We start from the raw sequence: 22,280 nt of genomic DNA, 5'->3' as shown, positions 1-22,280 counted from the left end.
CTGTTTATTTGATCTCAGAGGGGGTACTTGGTAATAGGGAAAACCAGTTCATGGAGAGACAGGGAGAGCCAGGCCCTGTGTTTTTACGCCAGGTTTTTCAATCAGCCTTTGTCCTGGGCAAGTGGCACAGAGCCCTCAAACTAAGGCCCAGGGAGACCCGGGGCACACGGGGCCCGTGCTGGATCCACTGCCAGCCAGCGGCAAGTCGGGTTCTCAGCCTGGAAAAGGACGTCTTTGTCCAACAGACTCAGGAGCTTTCTAAACACACCACGCGACTCAGGAAGGACATCTTTATTTGCCGTTATCTTTGGAATACAACCACCAGGCTCTGCAGGTGTGACTTAGTACATGTACTGGATCAGCAATGCTTCTAGGGTTCACAAGGTCAAGGCCAAGGTCTGATGAAGGTAATCTGGTTATCAACTGAGTATAAAGGAAGCTATAAAATGGCTCAAAGCAATGTGGCCTCTTAGAGGAAGATCCCAGCGACTCAGACGCTCAGGGAAGGACCCCGGAGACTCGCAGGCACTGCAGAGAGGCGAGGAGGACCAGCCGGAAGCCCCGCATGCCTTCTGTGCATCTGGCCAGGGACTCCAACCGCAGGGTCAGGGCGGGCGCTGGGCACGGGGTCGGCTGGCCAGGCTGAAGCAGGCAGAGGCGGGTGGGCGGCGTCTCCCGGGCGGTCAGTCGTCTTCCCCTCCACAGAGCAGCAGCAGGGCTTTCTTGTAGTCCCCAGAAGTGTCGCCCTGAAACCCCAACGACCCCGTTAACCACCCTGACTCAGAGGAAGCCCGGGAAAGGGTGCCAGGGAGCACTGGCAGCAGCTTTATTCCTATGACTGCTCAGGGTGACTTCCCTGTGTGACTCGCACATGGGGAATGTTGGCTGAGTTTCCTACCCTCTAACCCTGTTGGACTTTCTGACGTTACGCCTTAAAGGCACAGTTTCCAAAGACAAGAACATGTTTTTCTCTCTAGCAATACAGGGAACAGGGAACCTTGCCCAACTACATTGACGCCAAGCTTCCCAGAGGAGCCCAGTCTGCAGCCCTCACGCTGGCTGGAGGGCCTAACACCAAGGCAGCCGGGATGTGAGTACCAACAGTACCAACGGGTCGGGCTGCAGAGCCTGGGCAAGCTCCCGGGCTCCTGGGTACAGCCTGCCGACACACGTTAGTCAAAGCTTTCTGAAATTCTGCTGTCCCCAAGAGGGAAGCGGCCAGGGAGCCGAAACGGGAAGAATCTCACTAGAGGACACCCAGCGCCTTTCTTTCAACAGAAGGACGTGTAAACCCGGGCTGCTGGCTCATCCCAGGAGCACTCGGGCTGGTTCTCTCTGGGCTGAACTTGCTCAGTCACCTGTCACCACCACCAAATCACGCTCTGAGGTCACAGCAGTTTGAGGGCACCCCACTCCCAGTTGGCCCCTGGGACCACCCGACACGGGGAACACTGCGGAGCTCCCGGCTCCTGGCTCTGGCTCTGGCCTGCCATGGGATTCTGAGCTGCACGCAGCCCCTGTCCTGCCTGTCTGGCACACAACATGCTGGTCTGTCCCGGACCTGAAACCGGACCCAAAGAGTAGTTCTAGTACCTTGATCATGGAATACAGTGAGGTGGCAAAATTCTTCCGGAACTCCTTCCGAATGTTGAAGAGATCGATCTCACTCCTGGACACCACGACTCTGATGAGGGTGTGGTCATCTGTCCCGGCTCCCTTTGAAAAATAAAAAGAGCGAAAGCAGCTCTGAGCTCGAGCTGGGCACGTGGACAAAGTCAACAATTTGGCAGAACTGGGCTACGTGTTTAGGGGAAAACTCCTAACGCCTGTCGTCTGAGACATAATCAGAGCTGGAGGACGATAAGAAAGAGGGTGGCAATGGTCAGAAGACGCAGCATCCACTCACCTTCATGGCGTAGTAGAGGGTCTCTGCAAGGTAGGCAGGTATGCTTCGAATGGACTTCACTGGAAAACAAGCCAAGCGACGTCAGGTGCTCCTGGACTGCAAAGGCTGATGCCGAGTCCCACCGCCCGGGCACACACTCTGCTCCCAGAGCAGCACGGACGCAGCACAGCCGGGCCCGCCTCCCTCCCCACCGGCCTTCAGAGACATGGGAACAGCACAGGAATGGGCCGGCTTTCCACGCCCCCCTGAGCTCTGCTAGACAGAGCAGCCCGGGTCGCTGCCACGCCAGAACCTTCATCACCAAGACTACACAAACTGCTCAGATGTGTCCTTCCCAAGACACTCGGGCGAACAGCGCAGGGCTACTTCTCCCCTCTTTGGAGCCTTGGCCTCTCTTCCTGTATCTGCCTAGCACACCGGCAGCGTGCAAGTTACCCGGTTCTAGGAACACGCCACGGCTGACTAGAGAGCCGCTTGGCCCAGAGCCCACTCTGGCTCTGGAGACCTGGAAACTCTGGAAATGGTCAACAGTGACCGTCCTTCAACTGTGAGTTTTGTGAACTCTCCCTTTTCCAATGCCTCTAAAAGATAGCCACTAGTAGCCATAAGTGAAAATTGTACGTGAGCTCCAACAGTGAAGGAGCCGTCCAAGTGCTCAGGAACTGGACATTCAGAGGAAACTCAGTGCTCACGCAGGCCACCTCTTCTTGAGAACAGGACGGCCTGACCTCAACCCTAAGGCTCGGCACCAACAGCAGACAGAGGCTCTCTGCAAACCTGTGTGGAACCAGGACCCTGGGAACCACTCCCAAGCTGGGCCCCCCTGGCCTGGAGGGACGTGATACCACAGTCAGCTGCACAAAGTCTGCACCTCAATTTTCCGGATTGTACTGAACATGTGGTCGAAATAAAACTCCAATTTTTTTAATATGAAAACCACATCCTCTATTACACTCTGGGTCTCTCTCTAACAGACAGTGATTCCTTGGGGCCGTGAGCACTGTATTGAGAGAACTCTAAAATGCCACAGGTACCAGCCTCTGAGATGGCGTCCCCAGCCCTCCAGGTTCCCAGGGAACAGTGAGGTCCCCGTGTGGCTTCGAACAACTCCTAACAATTTCCTCTGTATCCCGGAGCACCGGCGAGCAGGCCAGCGTCACCACGAGTGGGAGACAGGACTCTGCCCTCCCGGTGCCGTGCCAGGCTCCTCTTTCCATAAACCATGCCCCACACCTTCAGATTCAGCCGTTGGCTGCTCGCGCCATGGACACCACACACTGTGGGGTCACCTACCGACGGCAAGCAGCAGCTGCTCCAGGTGTCCAGACGTCTCCCGGTCGATGGTCTCCTCAATCTGGAACCCGGATATGGTCATGTACTTGTCAAACACTAGGAAAAACGAAGCGAGTTTTGACTCACACAACATGGACCCTTCCAGCAATCAGAGTTCTCGCTGCGCGGCTCTTCTCCTACCCAGCGCCTTGTCTCTGGGGGAGCCTGTGCTGGGGCGCAGGTGCCAAGCCAGCAGCGACAGTTCACGGCGCTCTCTGCCCACTGACCTCCCAGCCCCCTGCCAGTCCAGACCAGAGGGACCTCAAGGGGAGTCTGCTGTGGGGACTCTGATGTGACCTCCTCTTCCTTAGGAAAAGTGACGGAAATAACTGGTTTACCCCTTTCTTTTCTTCTCGCTGTGAAAATGGTTAGTTTAGACCTACAGCAACTGTCTCGTGACGACGCGGCAGATGGCATGAGAAGGAAACCAAGACACCGAGGACAGCGGGGCAGGAAACCAGGACGATCCCAGGTCCTGCCAAGCCCGCCTCAGAATCCACCTGCAGAACTGAAGCCACCATGTGGGCTCCGTCACCTGCTCCCGAACACATTCTCAGCTGAGAGCATAAGTCCCAGTGACAACCCAGAATGGGGGCCTCAGATCCACCATCCTGGAGGAAACACCCGAGTGAGCGGCCACTCGTGGTCTGTGACTGAAGGACACCCCAGAGCCCGACCCTCACCACCCTCCGGAGACGGGGGCTTAAGCTCCTGGTTCTGTAAGTCACAGCAGCGGTAAAGAGAGTCAGCAGACCTGCCCAGGTGGCACAGGGTGCCCCAGGCCAGGGCCAAGGCCACAGGGCAGCGTGTCCCCCACCTAGCCTCTTCCCTCACCTCTTCTCAAGTGCGCCACACTCCGTGTTCCGAAGATGGTGATGAACTTCTCCTCGTCGGTGCCCCACTTGAGCTCTCCAGCCTGAAACAGCGCCTGCAAGCATTCCCGCCTCCGTCAGGAAGGCCCTCTGCAACCCCCAGGCCCTGACCCACTGTGCAGCTTCCTGCAGACCACACGTGCTTGCCGCACGTCTGACCCTGTCCATTCCTCCCGTCTCCAACTCTAAACTCGGCCTCCGGGATTTGGAGCGCCACTGGGGCTCGCCAGGACCCACAGGTCAGGTCGAGGTGGCACAGTACCAGGCAAGACTAGGTCTGCCCAGAATGCCTTCTGCGACTTCCAATTTTGGGGGGAGGAAATTTCTGATCATCTCACTGCGGTCCATCCACTCACAGATGGGACATCCTAAGCAGGAGCTCCAGGATCTGGAGGATCCAGGATCTGCTCCTGTCTGACTTGGGCTACGCTGTTCAACAGGCAGCCACCGTGCTTTCTCTCTGCCACTGAGTTACCAGGCTGGCCGAGGGAGACCCCTGCTCCCCTGGGAGCCCCACGCCGTAGCTGTTCTCGGGAGGCCCACCCACGCTGGCTCAGCGGGTCTCCTGCAGCCATCTGAGAAGACCTAGGCCTGCTTCTCAGGCCACCACTGGAAACCTTCCAGAGCGCCCACTCCTGGAGCAGGAACAGGAGACTCAGCCCGGCCCCCCCACACCCACCCACAAGGAATTAATGCTGGGAAAGCAAGAAGGCCGCCTCAGCCCTGAACAAAGCCCCCCGAGTGGAGTGCAACTCGGAGCTCAGCTGGACGGTGGCTCAGCCTGCAGATAGCGGAGGAGATGAGGAGGGGCCCTGCTGGGAACACTGGTAGAGCAACAAGCCCAGCTGGGCTGCCCTGCTCTTGAGTGGGGCCAGGGCCTGTCCTCACCCACTGCAGGAACCGCCCCTGGCTACGTGGACAGCTCACGCAGTGCTCACTTCCTTGCTGAGTGCCCACTGCGTGCTACAAGCTGGGGTGCGCTGAACCCACATCTCTGCGGCCCCTGAAGGGCAGGGGGGCGGCTTCAGCGTGAGGGGCAGTGTAGTGGCAGAAGGCCTGTGGTGCTGTGGGCCTTCCCGTGAGGGCCACCTGACCCCTGGAGGTGACTTGGGGCTACCTGCAAAGTGCCCGTGCTGAGAGCTCACCAGGAGAAGCAGGGTGAGGCGCAGGGAGAGCGCCGGGAGAGCCAGGGCAGGGGCGCAAAACGTCCACATTAGGAACGGGCTCGACCTGGGGACAGCGGACCCAGGAGGGTCCTCAGAGCTTACGCAGGAACAGGAAGCAGGCCTGCGTCTGGCAAGGCGGTGGGTGAGGGTCAACACGCAGCACACCGCCCCCGGCTCCTCCCCGCAGCCAGGCAGAGAGGGCAGCACTCACACCCGGACACCAGCTGCCCAAGAGAACAGGGTGTTCTCCTCACTCCACCAGCACGTCAGGCCACAGGCCAGGGCCACTGTGCAACCCCTGGAGAGTGCCCACGGCGCTGCCCGCTTCCCTGAGGACCAAGACTGCCACAGGAGGGGCAGGGGGACACTAGGCAACTCGGGAACCCAAGCAGCCCCTCGTTCCCAATCCCCAGGCCTCGGCCCCAGGTGCAGACTTCCTGACACACAGCTCCTGCACCTGGACGCCTCGTAAACCACACAGAGACCACACAGGCTCTGAGAGTCTGCAAATGTACATTTGGGAGCCACTAACACTTGGCTAACAGAGGAGAAGCTCAGGCCAGGCGCAGCAGTGACATCTGCAGCCCTGCCACAGGAGCCCGAGGCCAGAGGGCTACAAGTTCCAGGCCAGCTGGGCAACTGGGCGGGGCCCCGTCTCAATAAACAAGGGGTCTTGGGGTGCAGCTCAGCAGAGTGCTTGCCTAGCAAGTGTGCGGCCCCAGCACCACAGAAAAACAAAACGGAGGGACCACATTGTTTAGAATTCTTCCAAAGGACAGGCAGGAGCACTGCAGATGCTAGGTAACCCGCCACCACTCATGGGACAGAACAACACACACCTTCAGACCCGATCCTTCCTTCTTGCCCCTTCCTAAGAGACCTACTGCCCCGTTACCAGTGGGGTCAATAACACTGGGTGGTTGCCGTTGTTTTTTTTTGCAAAATTCTTTGTTTTTTGAATGTTTCATAACAACAAAAAAGGAATGATATGTCTAGGTGGAACTCACTGTACTATTTCACTTCGTGTTTGGATAAAATATTTTATTAGCCAGACCAGAATGAGAGAACTCTACTGAGGTGTGTCTTGTGACCTGTCATGGACACCTGAACTGGATTGTCTCTAGAGACTCTCACAACACACCTGGTGACGCTCCCTTACCACGTATTCCTTCCAGGCACATTTGGGGGCAAAGTCGCCACACAGCCGGCCTCACTCACCTGAGCGTCTTGTTCAACCTGAGCTTCGTCGATTCCAGCATCAGGGTCTCTGTTCGCCTATAAGACAGTACGAACCATTACTGAATCACTCCAAAGGAAAAATGTCCCACCTGGTGGTTATGCACATAGAGCTCTTTCTCTTAGGAATAAATGGTTTTTCAAGGTCACCTCAATCCTACAACCTCACACACAGAACTGTCCAAATCCAACCTGACCCTCCTGTGAAAGCGGAGGACGCAGACTGCTCTCTGCAGCCAAAGGCTGAGGCAGCCGCTCAGAGTTGAGGCTGTGTGTTCTGAAAGGTGAACAAGCACAGGCTGCACACACCCACCAGCAGGACCAACCAGCACAGAGAGCATCAGAAGAATTTCAAGTGGCTCCCTGGATAATCAGGCCACTCCACCTTCAGACTCTCTCCCCTACCCCCCAAAGCACTAGGCATTGAATCCAAGGGCGCGCTACCACCAAGCTACATCCACAGTTCTTTTGCTTTTTATCTTTGAGACAGGGTCTCACTAAGCCGCAGGGGCTAGCCTTGAACTTGCGATTCTCCTGCCTCGGGCTCCCACGTTGTGGGGATTACAGGTGTGCTACCATGCCTGCCAACTTCAGACTTTTCACGTCAAGCTAGAGTTGGTCTCCACCCAATACCTGAAGGAGAACCACCAACATCCTCTGGTAGTACCCCGAGGTGTCCCCCACCACGTCGTCTTCCAGGCTTGAGCCGTACTCTGCAACAGAACCATTCCACACTTACTCACAGCTGCTTTCAAACAGAAAGAGATCCTGCCCCATTCATCAGAGGAAAGAGATACAAAATAAGAAATACTGTATTGATTAACAAATTCTGTCTGTCCCGTCTCTCAGTGCTGGAGACTGAAGGCAAATGCTGAGTGGCTGGGAGACGTGACCACAGTCTCCCCAAGCCGTGATGCAGGCCTGGGCCCCGACTCAGCCATCCAGAAGAGCTCTGGAGAGCCTCTTAAATACTTTGACCATAAGATTCAACTTCTCCTGCTTCTTCCCAATGTCCCACGTGACGGGTTTCCCATGTCTTTCACCCTCTGAGTGGCCCTTCTCTGGGCATGGCCATATTCTACCACCCCCCCAATAAAATGTGTTTTTCTCTGCAGCTAATAAAGTTAAGTGAGAGACAGCGATGGCATTCTGCGGTATGCCCCCTCCTGCCTCCAAGGTCAGGGAAAGGGAGAAGCAGGTCTGCGGAGTCCACAAGCACCTTTCACTCTCAAACAGCTGCTCCCAAAAGGAAAGGGGAGGAAGCAGCGAGGACTCAAAGGGACACTCGCGGGTGTTCCCAAGTCCACAAATACCTGCGCAGAACTACAACGCACTGAGACAGCAAAAGAAGAAGGAAAGAGGCGTCACTCTAAGGGGTGAAAATATGTAATCATTACTTGAAAGCAGGCAACTTTAAAAGACCCAAAAAATCATGTTTACTTCAACCAGTGATCCAAGCAGAATCTTGGCGGGAACCTCTGACTCCTTCCTCTATTGCAGCGTCCACAAGTAACCAACCATCAGCCCTATCGGAGATCTCGTGCTCTGAGTGACACCCTGGACTTCCCATAACTGTGTGGCTGTTAAGTCCCAAACCCCAGCTCACCTTGGGACATGCAGCTGGGGTCAAACCCCCTTCCTCATCGGCTGTGGCACTGACTGCTGTGCAGTCCACTCACAACCACACATGGCTCTGAACCAAGCCCGGATCCACAACCCGCCACGCCAACCCCCAACCTGGCCCGACTCGCTGGGGACACAGGCCCCTCCTCGATGGCATGCTCTCTCAACTGCACTCCTCTTTCCAGTGTTCACACCTCTGAGGACAGTGGCCCTGCTCCAAAAATGCCTGTTACCTACTCCAAGCCCAGTGCCCGGCTCTACAGAGAGACAGGACAAACAGAAACGGTACTGTAGAGTGTCTGAATATCTAAGGTGTGACGTTCTGGTGTGTACATGGTGGGACGATCGCCAGCACACAGCTCTCTCTCTTAGACAACGTCAAGTCCTCGACAGGGCTCCACTGCACAGTCGCCCCCCACACTTTGGATCTGCAGAACTTCTCATCCTAATGAAATGCAGTGCCCTTGGCCATCAGCTGCCCATCATCTTCGCGGCCAGCCCCGCCCAGCCCCGCCCAGCCCCGCCCAGCTCTGCGTGTTCCACGCATGCGCTCCACCACGCTGTCTTCCTGCGCCTGGCTCCTTCTCCAGGTTCATCTGTGCGTTACAGGGGGCAGGCCTTCCCCGTAGAGGGCTGAATGAAGTTCCTATGCACACACACCCTACTTTCTTGAATCATTCCTCAGCAGCTGTCAGGCCGCCCGGCTTGAAACTCTGAGCATCTCATCTGTACCATGAAGCCTCCCTAACATCCAATGCCAGCGACCTCTCAGGTGACCTCAGTTGGAAAGGAGCTATCCTTTAACTATCACGGTGGCACTAAGCCACGTCAGGAGGCCTCAGGCTGCATGCTGTCACCACCATCCACTCCCCAGAGGGACAGCTGGGTACTACATCAGGTGGAGCGGCCGGCTGATGCTCACCGCCCCGGCCGCACCACCTTCTCCTCTCACTGTAGGAGAAGCAGGAGACCCTGCGCTTTGGAAAGGAGACTGTTCTGCTGCCCTACATTTCACACCACTGACCTGGTGAACAGAGACACCTCTCAGACCCAAACTGACCCAAAGGGCGCTGCACTTCCCTAGCTCAGGGCAGGAGCCTGGGAACTGTGCCATGCATGCTGACCGCCTGGTCCGGAAGGAGGTCTGCCCTGAAGGAACACAACTCTGCCTTGACTTCCCTTTGCTAGATTCCCCTTACAGATGCTCTAGACGGGAACACAGACTTTCTCCCAAAAAGTGAAGGATGCTCCAAAAAAATTCAAATGCAGAGTATTGTGTCCCAGCATTGCCATTAGCTGAACAAAATACGTTTACTCAGACATTTTTACTAACCCTGATCTGGAAAGGGGATTAGGCATCTTTTCCCAGGTTCCCGAAAGGTCTTTGAGATAACTCCACCTACACTAACATAGAACTGAATGCATTTGAAGGAAGAAAAACTATTCACATACACCCCAAAGTTAACAGGAGAGAAAGACACCCGTAGAATTCCTGTATCAGAATCCTATGCAAGCCATAAGCAGCCTTTCATGAGCTACTAAAACAGGTGAAAGTTTTAACTGAAGAAGAAAGGCAGCTGAGTGGCAGGTCCCCCTCCACTCACTCAACAGCTGTGAGCCGCCGGCCTGTGGCATCTGTGGGACAGGATGGAGAGGTGACAGTGGAGATGGGCAAAACATCAATCCAAACACTCACCTTCTTCATACACTTGCTTTATGGCTCTGAGTTCTTCAGGTGTCCTTGAAGCAATGATTTCTGTCAGGACTTTCTCATTTGTCCCAGCTCCCTGTTTGGAGATTTATTTTTAATAGAGAAAACATGTCAGCAGTAAGAATAAAAAGGAAGTTATTTTGCCAGAATAGATGTTACGCACATTGTGCACAAATATCCCCCAACACGACATGGGCTTCTCTGTATACAAGCTCCACTAGTTACAGAGATATGAAATTTCAAGTTAATTTTCTCTCCAAAGAAAATCTTATTATTTTATCTTTTATTCTTTTTGTCTAGTGTAGAGCAAGGTATACTGGCCTGTAAACATATGCATACATACACATAAAAGATAATGTAAATTTGCAACTTATAATTTGATCAGCTAATTCTAGTTTAAGGTAAAACATTTTAATAGAACTGACACAGAACACATAATTGCATGTGGAAGATAACAGGTACTTCATCTGCACCTCAAAAGAGAGGCCCTGTGCTGAAGGCTCTGCTCCCAGAGAAGCACCGGAGCCACGGAGCCGTAGGTCATGGAGCACACCCTGGGGGTCTGGCCGGGCCAGCCCCTCTCTGCCTGCCGGCTGCGGGGTGAGCGGCTTCACTGCCCATGAGCTCCCACCAGGAAATGCTGCCTCAACACAGATCAAGCACTGGAGCCTCTAAACCAGGGGCCCAACCACCCTCTCAGCTGCCTGTCACGGCCACAGGAAGCTGAGTGACAGTGACCTAAACACAGTTTAGGAACTGCATCCATGGAAAGAAATTGGAAGTTGTTCTCTGTATTTTTAAAAAATAGTATTACTTGATTTTCCTTTTTCTGCTTTTAAAAATCATATTTATGGGGCTGGGGATGTGGCTCAAGTGGTAGCGCGCTCGCCTGGCATGCGTGCGGCCCGGGTTCGATTCTCAGCACCACGTACAAAAAAAGATGTTGTGTCCGCCGATAACTAAAAAATAAATATCAAAAAATTCTCTCTCTCTCTCTCTCTCTCCTCTCACTCTCTCTTTAAAAAAAAAATCATATTTATGCCACTAAATTAGAGATATATGCAATGATCGGCTGAACTTAAGTTTTTAAAAGGCAGAATTATGTTCTTTTTATTTTTGTTTCTTTATCAAAAACCAAGTCCAAAAAGCCTCAGCTCATCCTCTGGAAAAATCTCAGCTGCTGCTGACCATCTGGGGTGGTGTGTGAAAGCCCCTTCCTCAATAACCCACGACTCTGCTCACACCAAAAAAACTCACAGGAATGAAGAGGATCAGAATAAACCAGCTACCGACTCAATAAATCTCCACCTCCCACGCTAAAAGTCCTGGGCTGAGTTGCCTTCTTGCGGCTAAAGCTCAGTCTCCCACTCAAGATCAATTGTAACTGGACTCCTTCCTGCCCCAGGGTCTACACAGAGTCCCCAGGCGGCCACGCCATGCCCCAGGCCAGAGCCCAGCCAAGGGATGCACACACAGTTTCTGCACACCTGAGTCATAGCCAGTTCACCAGCTACTTTGTCATTCCCTAATCAAGCAATTTTTTGTTTAAAGAGTTAAAATATTTCATCCACCATCATTTTAAAACAACTCAAAATTAGAAGACAGGCATAGAAGTAAAATATAAAAATTTAAATTTGAAAAAGCCAGTTCTGGTGAGCTTACGAATGCAAACAGACGAAGGTCACCTTGTCATCCTGCCCCCACTTCTCTTCTCAGCACCTCCCAGAGCTGCCTCTTACATGAAGCCCACCCTGGAGTCAGTCAGAGACGGACAGGCGTGGGCCGGCGGACTCCGCAGCCTCTCACCTTCAGAGCGTGCTTCAGCTCGTAGGCGTCGTACAGCCGGGAAGGCTTCATCAGGGCCACGATCAGTTTCTCAAATTTTCCAGTCAGTTCTGATTTCAGGTCATCCAGGAGATCCTAACGCACAGCAGACAGGCAGAGCTTTAAGGCGATTCTTCCTAAAAGTGACCTGTGGCCTCTGCCTAGTGATGCCATAGGTCACTGCCTTCAAGTAGAAGGCGGTGAGCTAGCAAACCCGCGGCCTCCCATGCTGAACAGCAGGCCTCAACTCTGGAGCGAGGCACCTATGCACCAATCTGCTTCTAGGAGATGAGTTTCTTCATTTCAAGTATTTCATTTTTAAAATGGTATTGAGAAACACAGATATCTTTATAAAAATTCCCCCAAAAAATCATCAATGTGTTTTTTAAAAGGACAGAATGTAGCCTGTCACCCTTTTCCTCACGGCATCTGAGGCTACGGCGAACTGATGCTCCTGAGGACTGAGACACCTGCTGCAGGGCGAGCGCGGGGGCATGTCCCCCGGCAGCATCAGCAGCAGGGACCTGGACACGGTGCCCAGAACACTTCTTGAGGTGGGGATGCAGCACAGGGCAGACCACCTGTCCACCCCGGACACGGCCTGTGTCCCTGCCTGGCACCAGAAAAAGGGGGAAGGGGCAGGATACATTCTCTTTTGTTTCACAGTGAAAGGACAAATGTGGATTTCCAAAATAACAGATTGAAGTACGCACTCGTGCGTTCTGCACCAAATCTAAAAACCTTTACAACGTCAATGAAATAAGAGCGCTTGGCTCTACTAGTTAAAAGTCCACTTATTAAGATCACCAGGAAAGTGGCCCACACTGCACTAGAGGCCCACGCCAGGCAAGGGTGGTAGGGTGGCCCAGCAGGACGTGCTGAGGGAAGGCAGAGGCCGCACCGTGGCACTAACAGCCCCAGCACTGGAGGATGGGCTGCGGGAGGCAAGCAGGTGGGAGCAGGACCACAGCAGTCAGTGACAGATGGCCTTCACAGGAGACCGTCACACCACTGCCTTGCAGACTGGCACATGTGCCCTTGACCCTGCAGGCTCAGCCAGCCTCTGCTTCCTGAACCTGCAGTGGGTCGAGGGGCACCACACTGCTGTGTCTGGGCTCCTGTGCAACCCAGCACTGGCTCAGGTCCCTGGGAGGATGCAGTGCAAGCTAGCTCTGTGTCCTTGTGTATGAAGGAGCAGAGGCCTGCAGGTCGGCCTCCACAGACATCGAGGGAAGGTGCTGCACACAGACTCTTCCAAACCCAGAGCTGCGGCGGCTCCACCTTAGGAGGAGGGGCCTTACCCTGCCAAACAGAGTTTTGAAGGCCTCAGCGATCTCCTGGCGCTGCGCGTTGCTCCGAGACGTCAGCAGAGTCAGGATGCTCTCCTCGTCGGTGCCTGCGATTCAAGGTTAACGCCAGGCTGGGCTCCCTCAACCTCCCTGGGACCAGCTCCCGCCACTTCCCTTTCCTCCCTCTGCCTGTGAGTGTGTAAAATGTCTTGTACATTTTTCTGAATAATTTATTAAGCAAAATATTGAGGATATGTAAAATGCTGCGTATCCTACTCATTACTCCCCACTCCCAGTGTATTTTGAAGTAGACAGAAAAATACTCGTGACTTTTTAAAAAGTTGGAGATTTTTAGACAACAAATAGTCACTGGAATAACAGCCATTCACAGGGTACAATGTGTGGGTGTACAGCGGACAGAGAGAGCTGGCTTCAAGTCACACGCAACCTAGAGTGGACACCCGGCAGCTGTGAGGCAGAACGGCTGCACCCCGAGGCTGTGTCCGGAGCGGCAAGGGAACCCCAGAGGGCAGGGCCAGGAGCAGGGCAGGCTCTAGGACACTGCAGAAGTGCGGTGACGGGAAAACACGAGGCTTCCAAAATCAACAGACCCCCTGGCTGGAGAGGAGAACACACCAAGCCTAACAGGGGACGGTCTGAAAGGGGCTGGGAGGACATGGAAGACCCCGCAAGGCCAGGAAGCACTGGACCCTGGTGAGAAGGGCCCCAGCTCCAGGGATCAGCCACACAGGCAGCCCCTGAGACTGAAACACTGACGATATGTAAATGTTCCATCTCCTACACTCGCTGCTCCTAATGATGGCCAGAAGAGAGCCTGCGACAAGGGAAGGTCCCCGTGGAAGGCCCCGCACAGAAGTGGGGTCTGAAGGGGCAGGCGCACAGCCCAGGCCTTGCCCTCTCCAGGGGGGCCTGGATTCTCGGCTGCTCAGTCCTGGAGTTGGGACCCATAGCACGATTCTGTTGATTCGGCTTTTCTTCTACACATTTCAAATCTTTTCATTTTCCAGAATAAAAAGGAGGTGGGATTTACCCAGGCCTTTCATGGCCTTCCGAAGAGTTTCTGCATCAGCCCGGTCATCGAATCCAGGGAAGTCAGTCACGGTGCCTCTGAGAGCCTGAGACAGAAGCACAGTGCTGTTATCCACGTCCTGCTGACCAGCAGAGCAAGAGGCGCCACTGCTGCCGACCAAGCTCGGCCTCTCCAAGGTTCACCACCTGGTAAGACCCACCCCATCTGAAGCGGGAAACGGGCCACTGAAGCATGTGGCACAACCACTTCGCTGCCTGAGCTACCCTGGCCCCAGGAGCCTCACTGTGAGTTGGGCTCCGACGTCCCTGGGCTCCACCCATGCACAACACCCACCCACCCTCCTGGCTTTAAGGGCACCTTCCCAGGGCTGCTTCCCCCCAATCACCAGGGGCACACAGGCCTGCCCCCGCCTCAGTCCTAAGCAAGGCTCGCTCCATGTTGTCACCCTGAGCCCTGCTCCTGTGCACCTCACAGGGACTTTTAGGAGAACTCAGCAAGAAAAGACATGTGGTGATCCACGTGCCAGAAGCACTTGCTAGAAGACGTTTTTTTTCAGACTTCCGGATACACATTAATTTGTCATGTTTCTAATAATCATAATATTTCCAAAAAAGTTCACAAGATCATTAGGTCCTTTAAATCCGGAGGCTTTACTAACACTGAGCCACAGAGCTGATGTGATGATCAAGGAGTTTCCCGGCATTTACTTTTTACCAACACATGTTTTGTAATTTCCTTAAAAGTCTGTTAGGGGACCATCTATAACAGGGAAAAACAGCTACAAGGAGGGAGGGTGGAGAACACCTAGTCTGCTTCATAATGTTTTTTATTACGAATGCACCAAAATTCAATTACCTACAGGAGGAAAAGTTCCCTTATGCCAACAACACTGTGATACCAATTAAACTCAAAAGCTCGATCCTCAACACCACATAAAAATAAAGATACTGTGTCCACCTAAAACTAAAAAATAAATATATAAAAAAAAATTTTAAAAAAAGATGACAACGGAAGTGCACAACCAGAGAAACGAAGAGCTGTGCTCCGTTTGTGTACAGTGAATCAAAATGCATTCTGCTGACATGTATAATTCATTAGAACAAAATTTTAAAAATTAAAAAAGATAACAACAGAGAGTGTCATTCCATGGGGAAGAACTTTCACGGCACCCAGCCCCAAAGGCCATCCAGGGACCCTAAACACATTTCCTGGAAAGGTGGCACTCGAGGGTCCAAGGAAGTGACCAAGGCAACCCTCGGCCACGGCATGGACAGTTCCTCTAGACCCCCTTCTCCATCAGGCCGGTCCCCAGCCTCCTGTGCCTTCCTTTGTGGCGAGGACCCTGCTAGGGCAATCTAGGTGGACTTCTGACCACCTATGTCAAGGACTGAACATCCCATGCTTTCAAAGGAAGCTGCTCCTGGATGTGGCACTCAGGAGGCAGGGCTTTGAGACTAAAAACGACAGCTGTTTTTAACACTTTCCACATGCTAAGTACTACACTGATCACTAGGAAGCCCCGATGCCACAAACCAGGCAGAAAATGGCAGATGTGGACATGAGAAGTGCAGCAGAGTGTGTCCGCACCGAGGCTGGAGCAGGTAATGTGAGCACATAAACAGTGACCAGAAGGACCAAAGAGAATAAACTGAAAAAAAATCCCCCAAAACGTCTGGAACGTTGCCTGTAGGTTTGCAGCCAGAATCAGAAAAGCAGAGACTGACGACTATGTTTCAGGATGCACAGGAGCTCGGGAGGGGAAGAGATGGCCCGCAGCTCAGAGGGGTGACTTCAACACACCGCAGCAAGCAGTCAGGTGCAGAGAGGCCACCAAGGGAAGGGCCTGGTGAGGAGGGGGCATAAAAGCCCCAACACACAAGCTCCTCTGTGGCCACAGCAAGCCGCTGGCAGGAAGACTGGCCAGCCCTGCAGGTGCTGGGCCTCCTCCCACAGCAGGGACAGTGGAATGCCTGGGCGAGATGGAGACGGGAGGGCAGCTAACCCGAAAACAGACGCAGAAAGACCCAATCACATGCAGCAACAGGGAAATGGACAAGAGACCCGCAGGGCCCAAGGCGGGGAACATGGACAGGAGACCCGCAGGGCCCAAGGCAGGGGACATGGACAGGAGATCTGCAGGGCCCAAGGCAGGGGACATGGACAGGAGATCTGCAGGGCCCAAGGCAGGGGACATGGACAGGAGATCTGCAGGGCCCAAGGCAGGGGACATGGACAGGAGATCTGCAGGGCCCAAGCCAGGGGAAGTGGACAGGAGACCCGCAGGGCCTGAGGCGGGGGAACTCCAGGGGCAGATTCTGGCTATCCAGCTGAGCACCAGTGAGCAAGAGGCAGAGCCAGGACTTGACTCAAGTCACGGGACAGTGGCTCCTGGTCCCTAGCAACAATGCTGCACCGCCTGGAGGAGAAGCTGCCCCGGGAGATGTGCAGTCACCAGGGAACCACGTTCCCCGAGGAAGGAAGCGGCAGGCTCCAACTCCACAGGGGTGTCCAGGGACAGGCAAGGTGGAAGGGCCCCATGGGTTCCACAGGAGTCTGGGCGGCACAGAGCCCTGGCTGCAGGACACTGGGGAGTGAAATGACACTCTATCTCAGTGGATCCTCATTTTGCAACAATAGTTTGTGAAAAAAAAAAAAAGAAAGAAAGAAAGAAAGAAAAGAAAAGAAAAGAAGCTTTTAAAATCACACTTAAAAAAAAGAAAACTTGACGTGGTTTGTGGTTTGTAGGTTACACAGAAACTGCCAGCTGAGAGTGGGGGGGTTTAGAACAGGGAGAGGTTACTTGCCTCAAAGAAAAAATAAAATATATCTGACCCTAGGGACTGAAGGACGTGCACAACCAGAGAAATGAAGGAAATCAGGTAAAAAGGAAGAGAAGCAGGTCCTCAAGAATCTCAGCCACAAGCTATGAAGAAATAACTAACTACCGGCCACGTTTTCTAAGAGCTTTCTAGAAATCGTGAAACACTTGTGCATTCCACACCACAGAGTCACTGCCCCAGCCAGCGAGGCCACGCACAGTGGGAAGGAGCCAGACGTGAGTCACAGGCTGAGTCACTGGGCAGACCTTGTGTGGACATCCTGTCTGCAGCCCACCACTGGGGCCCAAGACCGTCTGTAAACGTGGCTCTGAAGGACTCTGCTGGAGCCCCACCCTCTAGCTGGGCAGCTCCATCTCCAAGAAGCTCTGTCCCTGCTCCAGCCTCAGCTCACCCTCCACCCTTCATCCCACCACGGCCTCACCAGGGTGACCACATGCTCCTGGACAACAGAGGCCAGAACCAAATCCATTGCTCATCTCAGCTTCAAACCCATCCTTTCTCCCCCTCTAAAATAAAAAGTCCTTTTATCCTCAAGGCCTAGGCATGCCAAAATAAAACGAAGAAAATCAACCGAAGAGCAGGGAAGGACTGTTTTCCTGACACAGGGAAGTAACACGTAAACAACAACGATTTCAAGTGCTCACTGTCTGGGACTTTCTAAATAAAGCTCCCCTGAAGGCACAGAGGAGCTCAAGGCCCTCCTTAAGCCTGTCTCCCAGTCCTGGGCAGTGGCTGCTGACCACCCACCAGCATCCCCCATGCTGCAACGAGGAGCCAGAGATCCTGGACCAAGCGCTGGGGCTGCAGTGGGCTTCCAGGGGTCAAGGCGGCTGCTGAGGTGGTGGGAGACAGGACTGCCTCCCCTGCCGGCCAGAGCAGCTCACGTCCCACCTGCAGACACTGCAGAGGCCCCAACGCCTCCTGTGACGGTGGGTCCCACAGGTGGGCAACACGTTCCCAGAGGCCTGCGGGAGGCAGACCCAGCAGGACCAGAGCAGAGCCCCACCCACCCTTGCCCTGCTCTCTGAGAAGCTGAGGCCACGGGGCCGGCAGGCCAGTCCCCAGCACACCCAGCTGACCTCCTCCCCACTGGCCCCTCATGCTCCTGCAAGCCTGCTCCTGCCTCGGCCACTCTGACCAACTGCTTTTGACCTCTTTCAAAGCTTAGGGTGGGGGGAAAATGCATCACTGTAAAGTAAGCTATTCACACACCAGTATACAAGGGACTGTTGACAACAAATAAAGATCAGTAAGATTTAAATCTTCACTGTGCCTGTCTTTAACCCTCTGACAGTGACAATGCCTTCCCTTGGCAAAACCTGCGAAATGGGAACTAAACTGTGTGTCCTCAACGTCACCCTGGAACAAGGGTGGGGCCCTGAGCCTGCTGGAGTGAGGGAAGCTGCTGCCTCCCAGGAGCTCACAGCTGGGCATCCTGCAAACAGCACTTAAAAAGCCCCATAGCTGACAGTGCAGTCCCGCAGCGCTCCAGAGAACAAGTGTGGGGAGAAGAGTGAGCACACCAACTCCATCTCCTCTGCATCCCAGCAGGAAGCACAAACGTGCAGAGCACAACTGGTCCTGGGACACACCGACAGTGAGCTAGCTTCAAATCCTTCTAGTTGTAGGAAGATATAAATCATGCAAAAGCAAAGGGCTCTACAGAGATGAAGGAGGATTCAGAGGTCGCAAAAACCCTGTTTACTACAGTGCCACCTAAATGTTTCATAAGGAACTCAAATTCAACACATCTATTTCTAAAAGTCTCTTCTTTGCCTCAAACATGCATTCTTTTCTCAAATATATATATATATGATCAAGGTCAACCAGTCACCTTGACCCTCACCTGACCCTTTCCCAGCAAACACCACCCTACTCATGCACCAAATTTACCTACTTCTCCCAAAGGACCCTCCTATCTGAAGTCCCAGCCACCACCTAGTTCAAGTCCTGACAACAGATTCCTGCACGGTCTTCCCTCTTCTTCCCTCTCTCAACCCCCCTCCCACTACCCACCTCTGCAGCCCCCCGAAATGCAACCACCACATTAACACCAGGGCGATCCTGGCTAAACACAAACCTGACTGTGGCACACCCCAGGCACAACTCTCTCACAGCTCCCCTACCTACACAGCAGCTCACACACCTGGTCCTCATTCCCAAGGCTCACACTCCCTGTGGTTCCAGGCCAAACTCCTTGACCCTCACTGAGCACTGCATTTGCTGTTGCTGGCCCTCCCTGTGCCTTCCCTCCTTTGTCCCACACCATCAAAGCAGCCGAGCAACCTCACTCTCTTCTTCTGTGAAATGAAACAGTGATACTCATTTCCAAGATGCATTATGGGCGTTAAATAATGCACATGGAGGACTTGGCGATGCACCTGCTCCATTAATAGATTTCAAAATGTCTATCAGAAAAGGCAATCAATACTTTCTGGTTAAATTATTAGCAAGACAGTCTTACCTATGGTCTGCACATACTCCTGATTTCTGGATTTTTTTGCATACTTTTCTAGGCAGGGTGGACCCACATAAGAAAAAAAATTATTAGCGGTAAAAGATATAACTCATAAACATGAAGAATTAGTATGGTAGGAAACTACATTTTAACTCTTTAATAAATAAGAAACATCAATATTTAAATAATGCATTTTCAACTGCGGACACCTGCACCTCTAGGACTCAGGTTTCAGACTGCATTACTCTAGAAGTCCCAGGAGTAGAAGCCTCTGGCTCCCACCCCAACAGGTTACCCAAAGGCATTTCCATAGAAACGGACTGAAACCTCATCCTGAGGCTCCAGCTGACCTGCAATTACACTGGGGCACAGAGCAGATTTTAGACAGTAAAAATGCAATCATTCAATGTGGCCTTCTGTACATCATCCATGGTAACCAGGGGGAGCAAATCTCCATCTTACCATGTTTCACCACACATCTGTCACAGGTGTTATGCCAAATGTTTTTGTAAAAAGTGAGATGTAGGCCTAGGGCTGTAGTAGAGCGCTTGCCTCCACATGTGAGGTGCTGGGTTCGATCCTCAGCACCACATAAAAATAAATAAAGATAATAAATAAATAAAAACAAAGATATGTTTTAAAAGTTATTTTTAAAAAGTGGGATGCAACCACTATGTAAAGCTTTCTTTTTAATTGTGCCAATATTACTTAAAAATCATGTGTTACTAAGCTGCCTTTGGTGTAAGATTGGGATGAAGAAATACAAATATGTTATGTAGTGAAATACAGTAATTTTAAACAATTTAAAAAATTTTTTACTTCCATGGTTTCTAAGGGTAATTCTTAACAAAGTAACAGCGAAATTCAAGATTGCATCTTCTTTTTTTAACATGTCCTGTAACTTCTATGGCCAATAATTGGTTTGGTCTAATAAACAGGCCTGGCATTGTACTGTGATAGGAATCACACATGTGTAATTTTATAATGGAAGCCACCTTCTCTCTGGCTTTGCATATTTGCACATTGATTATTATCATTCTTTGAAATTATTACTGTCCACGTTTGGAACATGTGTTTATTTGTTCGATCTTGGCTGCAGCCTATGCAATGAAAAGGAACTGACTGAAAGCTTCAGACATCACTAGGAAATTTACAAGAGATCTGAGGACCAGCCTAGTGAGCAGGGATAAAGGGAATTATTCTCTGATGCACCCCCCCCCCCAGTCAAGACAGGAAGGATCCTCCTCAGGGAAGAGCTAACTTCACATAAAAGTATCCTTTCTGTGGGGAAGAACCAAAAGCAAACTTTCCACTTGGAAGTAATATGAGAACTGGTTCTAATAACAGATAAGTGCAAAAGAGGAAGCCACAATGGGGGCACTGAATAAACTTAATAAGTTACTAATTGGTCTAATCCTCCCATTTTCTCTTGGAAAGGCCCATGAAACCTTATTCAATTTTGATAAGTCTGTCTGATAAAAAGGGAACTACAAATGAGAGAGAGCATTGTTTGGGCATTTAAAACACTTGTTTAAAAAAATTACCATGGCTCTGGCAAGCCAGTTAGATTGGCAAGATGTGCGAAATAGTTTCGGGGTGGAGTTTTTAAGAATTGATATCTTATTCCCAAAAGATTTATAACATGATCAACCTTCAAAGATTACTATATAAATCACACTATTTCCTCGTTTCTACAGTTTTGATAAATGTTAATAATTGAAAAAAGAAGAAGAAGCCCGCATCAGGAAATCAACTTCTGAAACAGTCCCAAAGCAAATCCAGTGCAAAACTCGTTCCACGAGATCATTACTTAAAAAAACAGCTCTGTTTTAAAAATCGGTTCCTTTTAGTAAACGAAGCTTCCTAAACGAACGTCCGCTTTAGTAAACTCTGGGGCGCAGCAGCTGGAAAAGAGCTCCAGCCAAGCTCTGCTGTTAAAAGCCAGGCTCCCCACCCCACCACCCGCCTTCCCCACCCACAGCTCCTGGACACCCGGGCCCCCCACCCACTCCCCACCCATAGCCCAGGACACTGGGACCCACCCACCTCCCCCACCCACAGTTCCGGACACCGGGCCCCCCACCCACAGCCCCCACCCACAGTTCCGGACACCGGGCCCCCCACCCACAGTTCCGGACACCAAGGTCCCCCACCCACAGCCCCCGGACGCCGGGCCCCCCACCCACAGCCCCGGACGCCGGGAACTTTGCGGAGAAGTCACACGAGTCCGGGAGAGCAGGCCTCCGCCTCACGTGACGCCAGCCGCTCCTCCGCTCCAGGGTCAGCGACGCGGGCGTGGGGAAGGCCCCGCGAAGCCCGCCACGTCACCGCCGCGGCCGGCCGGGTCCCCGCGCGGCGCAGGGGGCGCAGAGAGGGGCCGGGGGCTCCCGGCGAGACCCCCTCCTCACTCCCCGCCCGCAGCCAGTCTGGAAGCCCCGGGCCACAGGGTCGGGGGCGACCCTTACCTGTGCCATGGCGCGGGAGGTGGGGGAGGCGACGCTGCCTGCGAAGAGACGAGAGCGCGGTCAGCGGGGCGCCGCCGGGTGGCCCGCCCGCCCGCGGCCCCGGGGGAGCCTCCGGCCACCCCGCCACTCACCGGACGGGACCCTGGCCGGACCTGCGGGGAGCGCGGGCAGCGGGGCAGCGGCAGAGCGGAGTGCGCAGCGGGAAGGCGCGGCAGGCTCTCGGCCAGCGCCCAGCAGCGGAAACGCCCGCCGGCCCCGCCACGCCCTCCGCCACGCCCTCCGCCCGGGGCTCAGCGCGCCTGCGTGGGGCGCGGCGACGCGCGGGTCCCCGGGGCCTGGGCGGGGCGGTCGCGTGGGGACCTGGACGCGGCGCGGGGCGCGCGGTCCTGGCTCAGCGGGCAGGCCAGGGAGCTGTCCGGACCGGGCCTGGCCGCTCCACTCCGCTGCCGGACTCCAGGGCTGGGCGTGCTTTCCGAGACACAGTCTGGCGTTGTTTTGTTGGTTCGG

At 53.4% G+C, this 22,280-nt stretch overlaps 1 protein-coding gene across 2 annotated transcripts; it reads right to left on the bottom strand.

The window, feature by feature from the left end:
- Positions 1–276: 276 nt before the first annotated feature.
- Positions 277–22,033, bottom strand: Anxa5 (annexin A5). Of its 2 annotated transcripts, none has more exons than XM_076864423.2 (13): positions 21,905–22,033; positions 21,774–21,811; positions 14,011–14,095; positions 12,972–13,066; positions 11,653–11,766; positions 9,832–9,922; positions 7,146–7,225; positions 6,495–6,551; positions 4,073–4,166; positions 3,200–3,295; positions 1,907–1,965; positions 1,594–1,716; positions 277–746 (listed from the first exon to the last, which is right to left on the bottom strand). In XM_076864423.2, exons 2-13 carry the CDS (start codon positions 21,780–21,782, stop codon positions 684–686), a joined length of 966 nt encoding a protein of 321 aa, XP_076720538.1. In that variant the 5' UTR covers positions 21,783–21,811; positions 21,905–22,033; the 3' UTR covers positions 277–683. The 2 variants fall into 2 exon arrangements, with proteins under 2 accessions (XP_076720538.1, XP_076720539.1); XM_076864424.2 differs by having other exon boundaries at positions 21,926–22,033.
- Between the last annotated feature and the right edge of the window lie 247 nt (positions 22,034–22,280).

Source organism: Callospermophilus lateralis, chromosome 8 (genome assembly GCF_048772815.1).
Source record: "Callospermophilus lateralis isolate mCalLat2 chromosome 8, mCalLat2.hap1, whole genome shotgun sequence".
Classification (NCBI taxonomy): Eukaryota; Metazoa; Chordata; class Mammalia; order Rodentia; family Sciuridae; genus Callospermophilus; species Callospermophilus lateralis.
Note: the sequence above shows the minus strand (reverse complement) of the source record. Positions and strands in the feature narration are given on the sequence as shown.

Excerpts from the sequence above, each read along its gene's own strand:
- Anxa5 (XM_076864423.2), bottom strand. Across the intron at positions 9,923-11,652 it reads AGCTGAAGCACGCTCTGAAG|GGAGCTGGGACAAATGAGAA; the intron begins GTGAGAGGCTGC and ends ATCTCCAAACAG. Across the intron at positions 4,167-6,494 it reads AGGTTGAACAAGACGCTCAG|GCGCTGTTTCAGGCTGGAGA; the intron begins GTGAGTGAGGCC and ends GAATGCTTGCAG.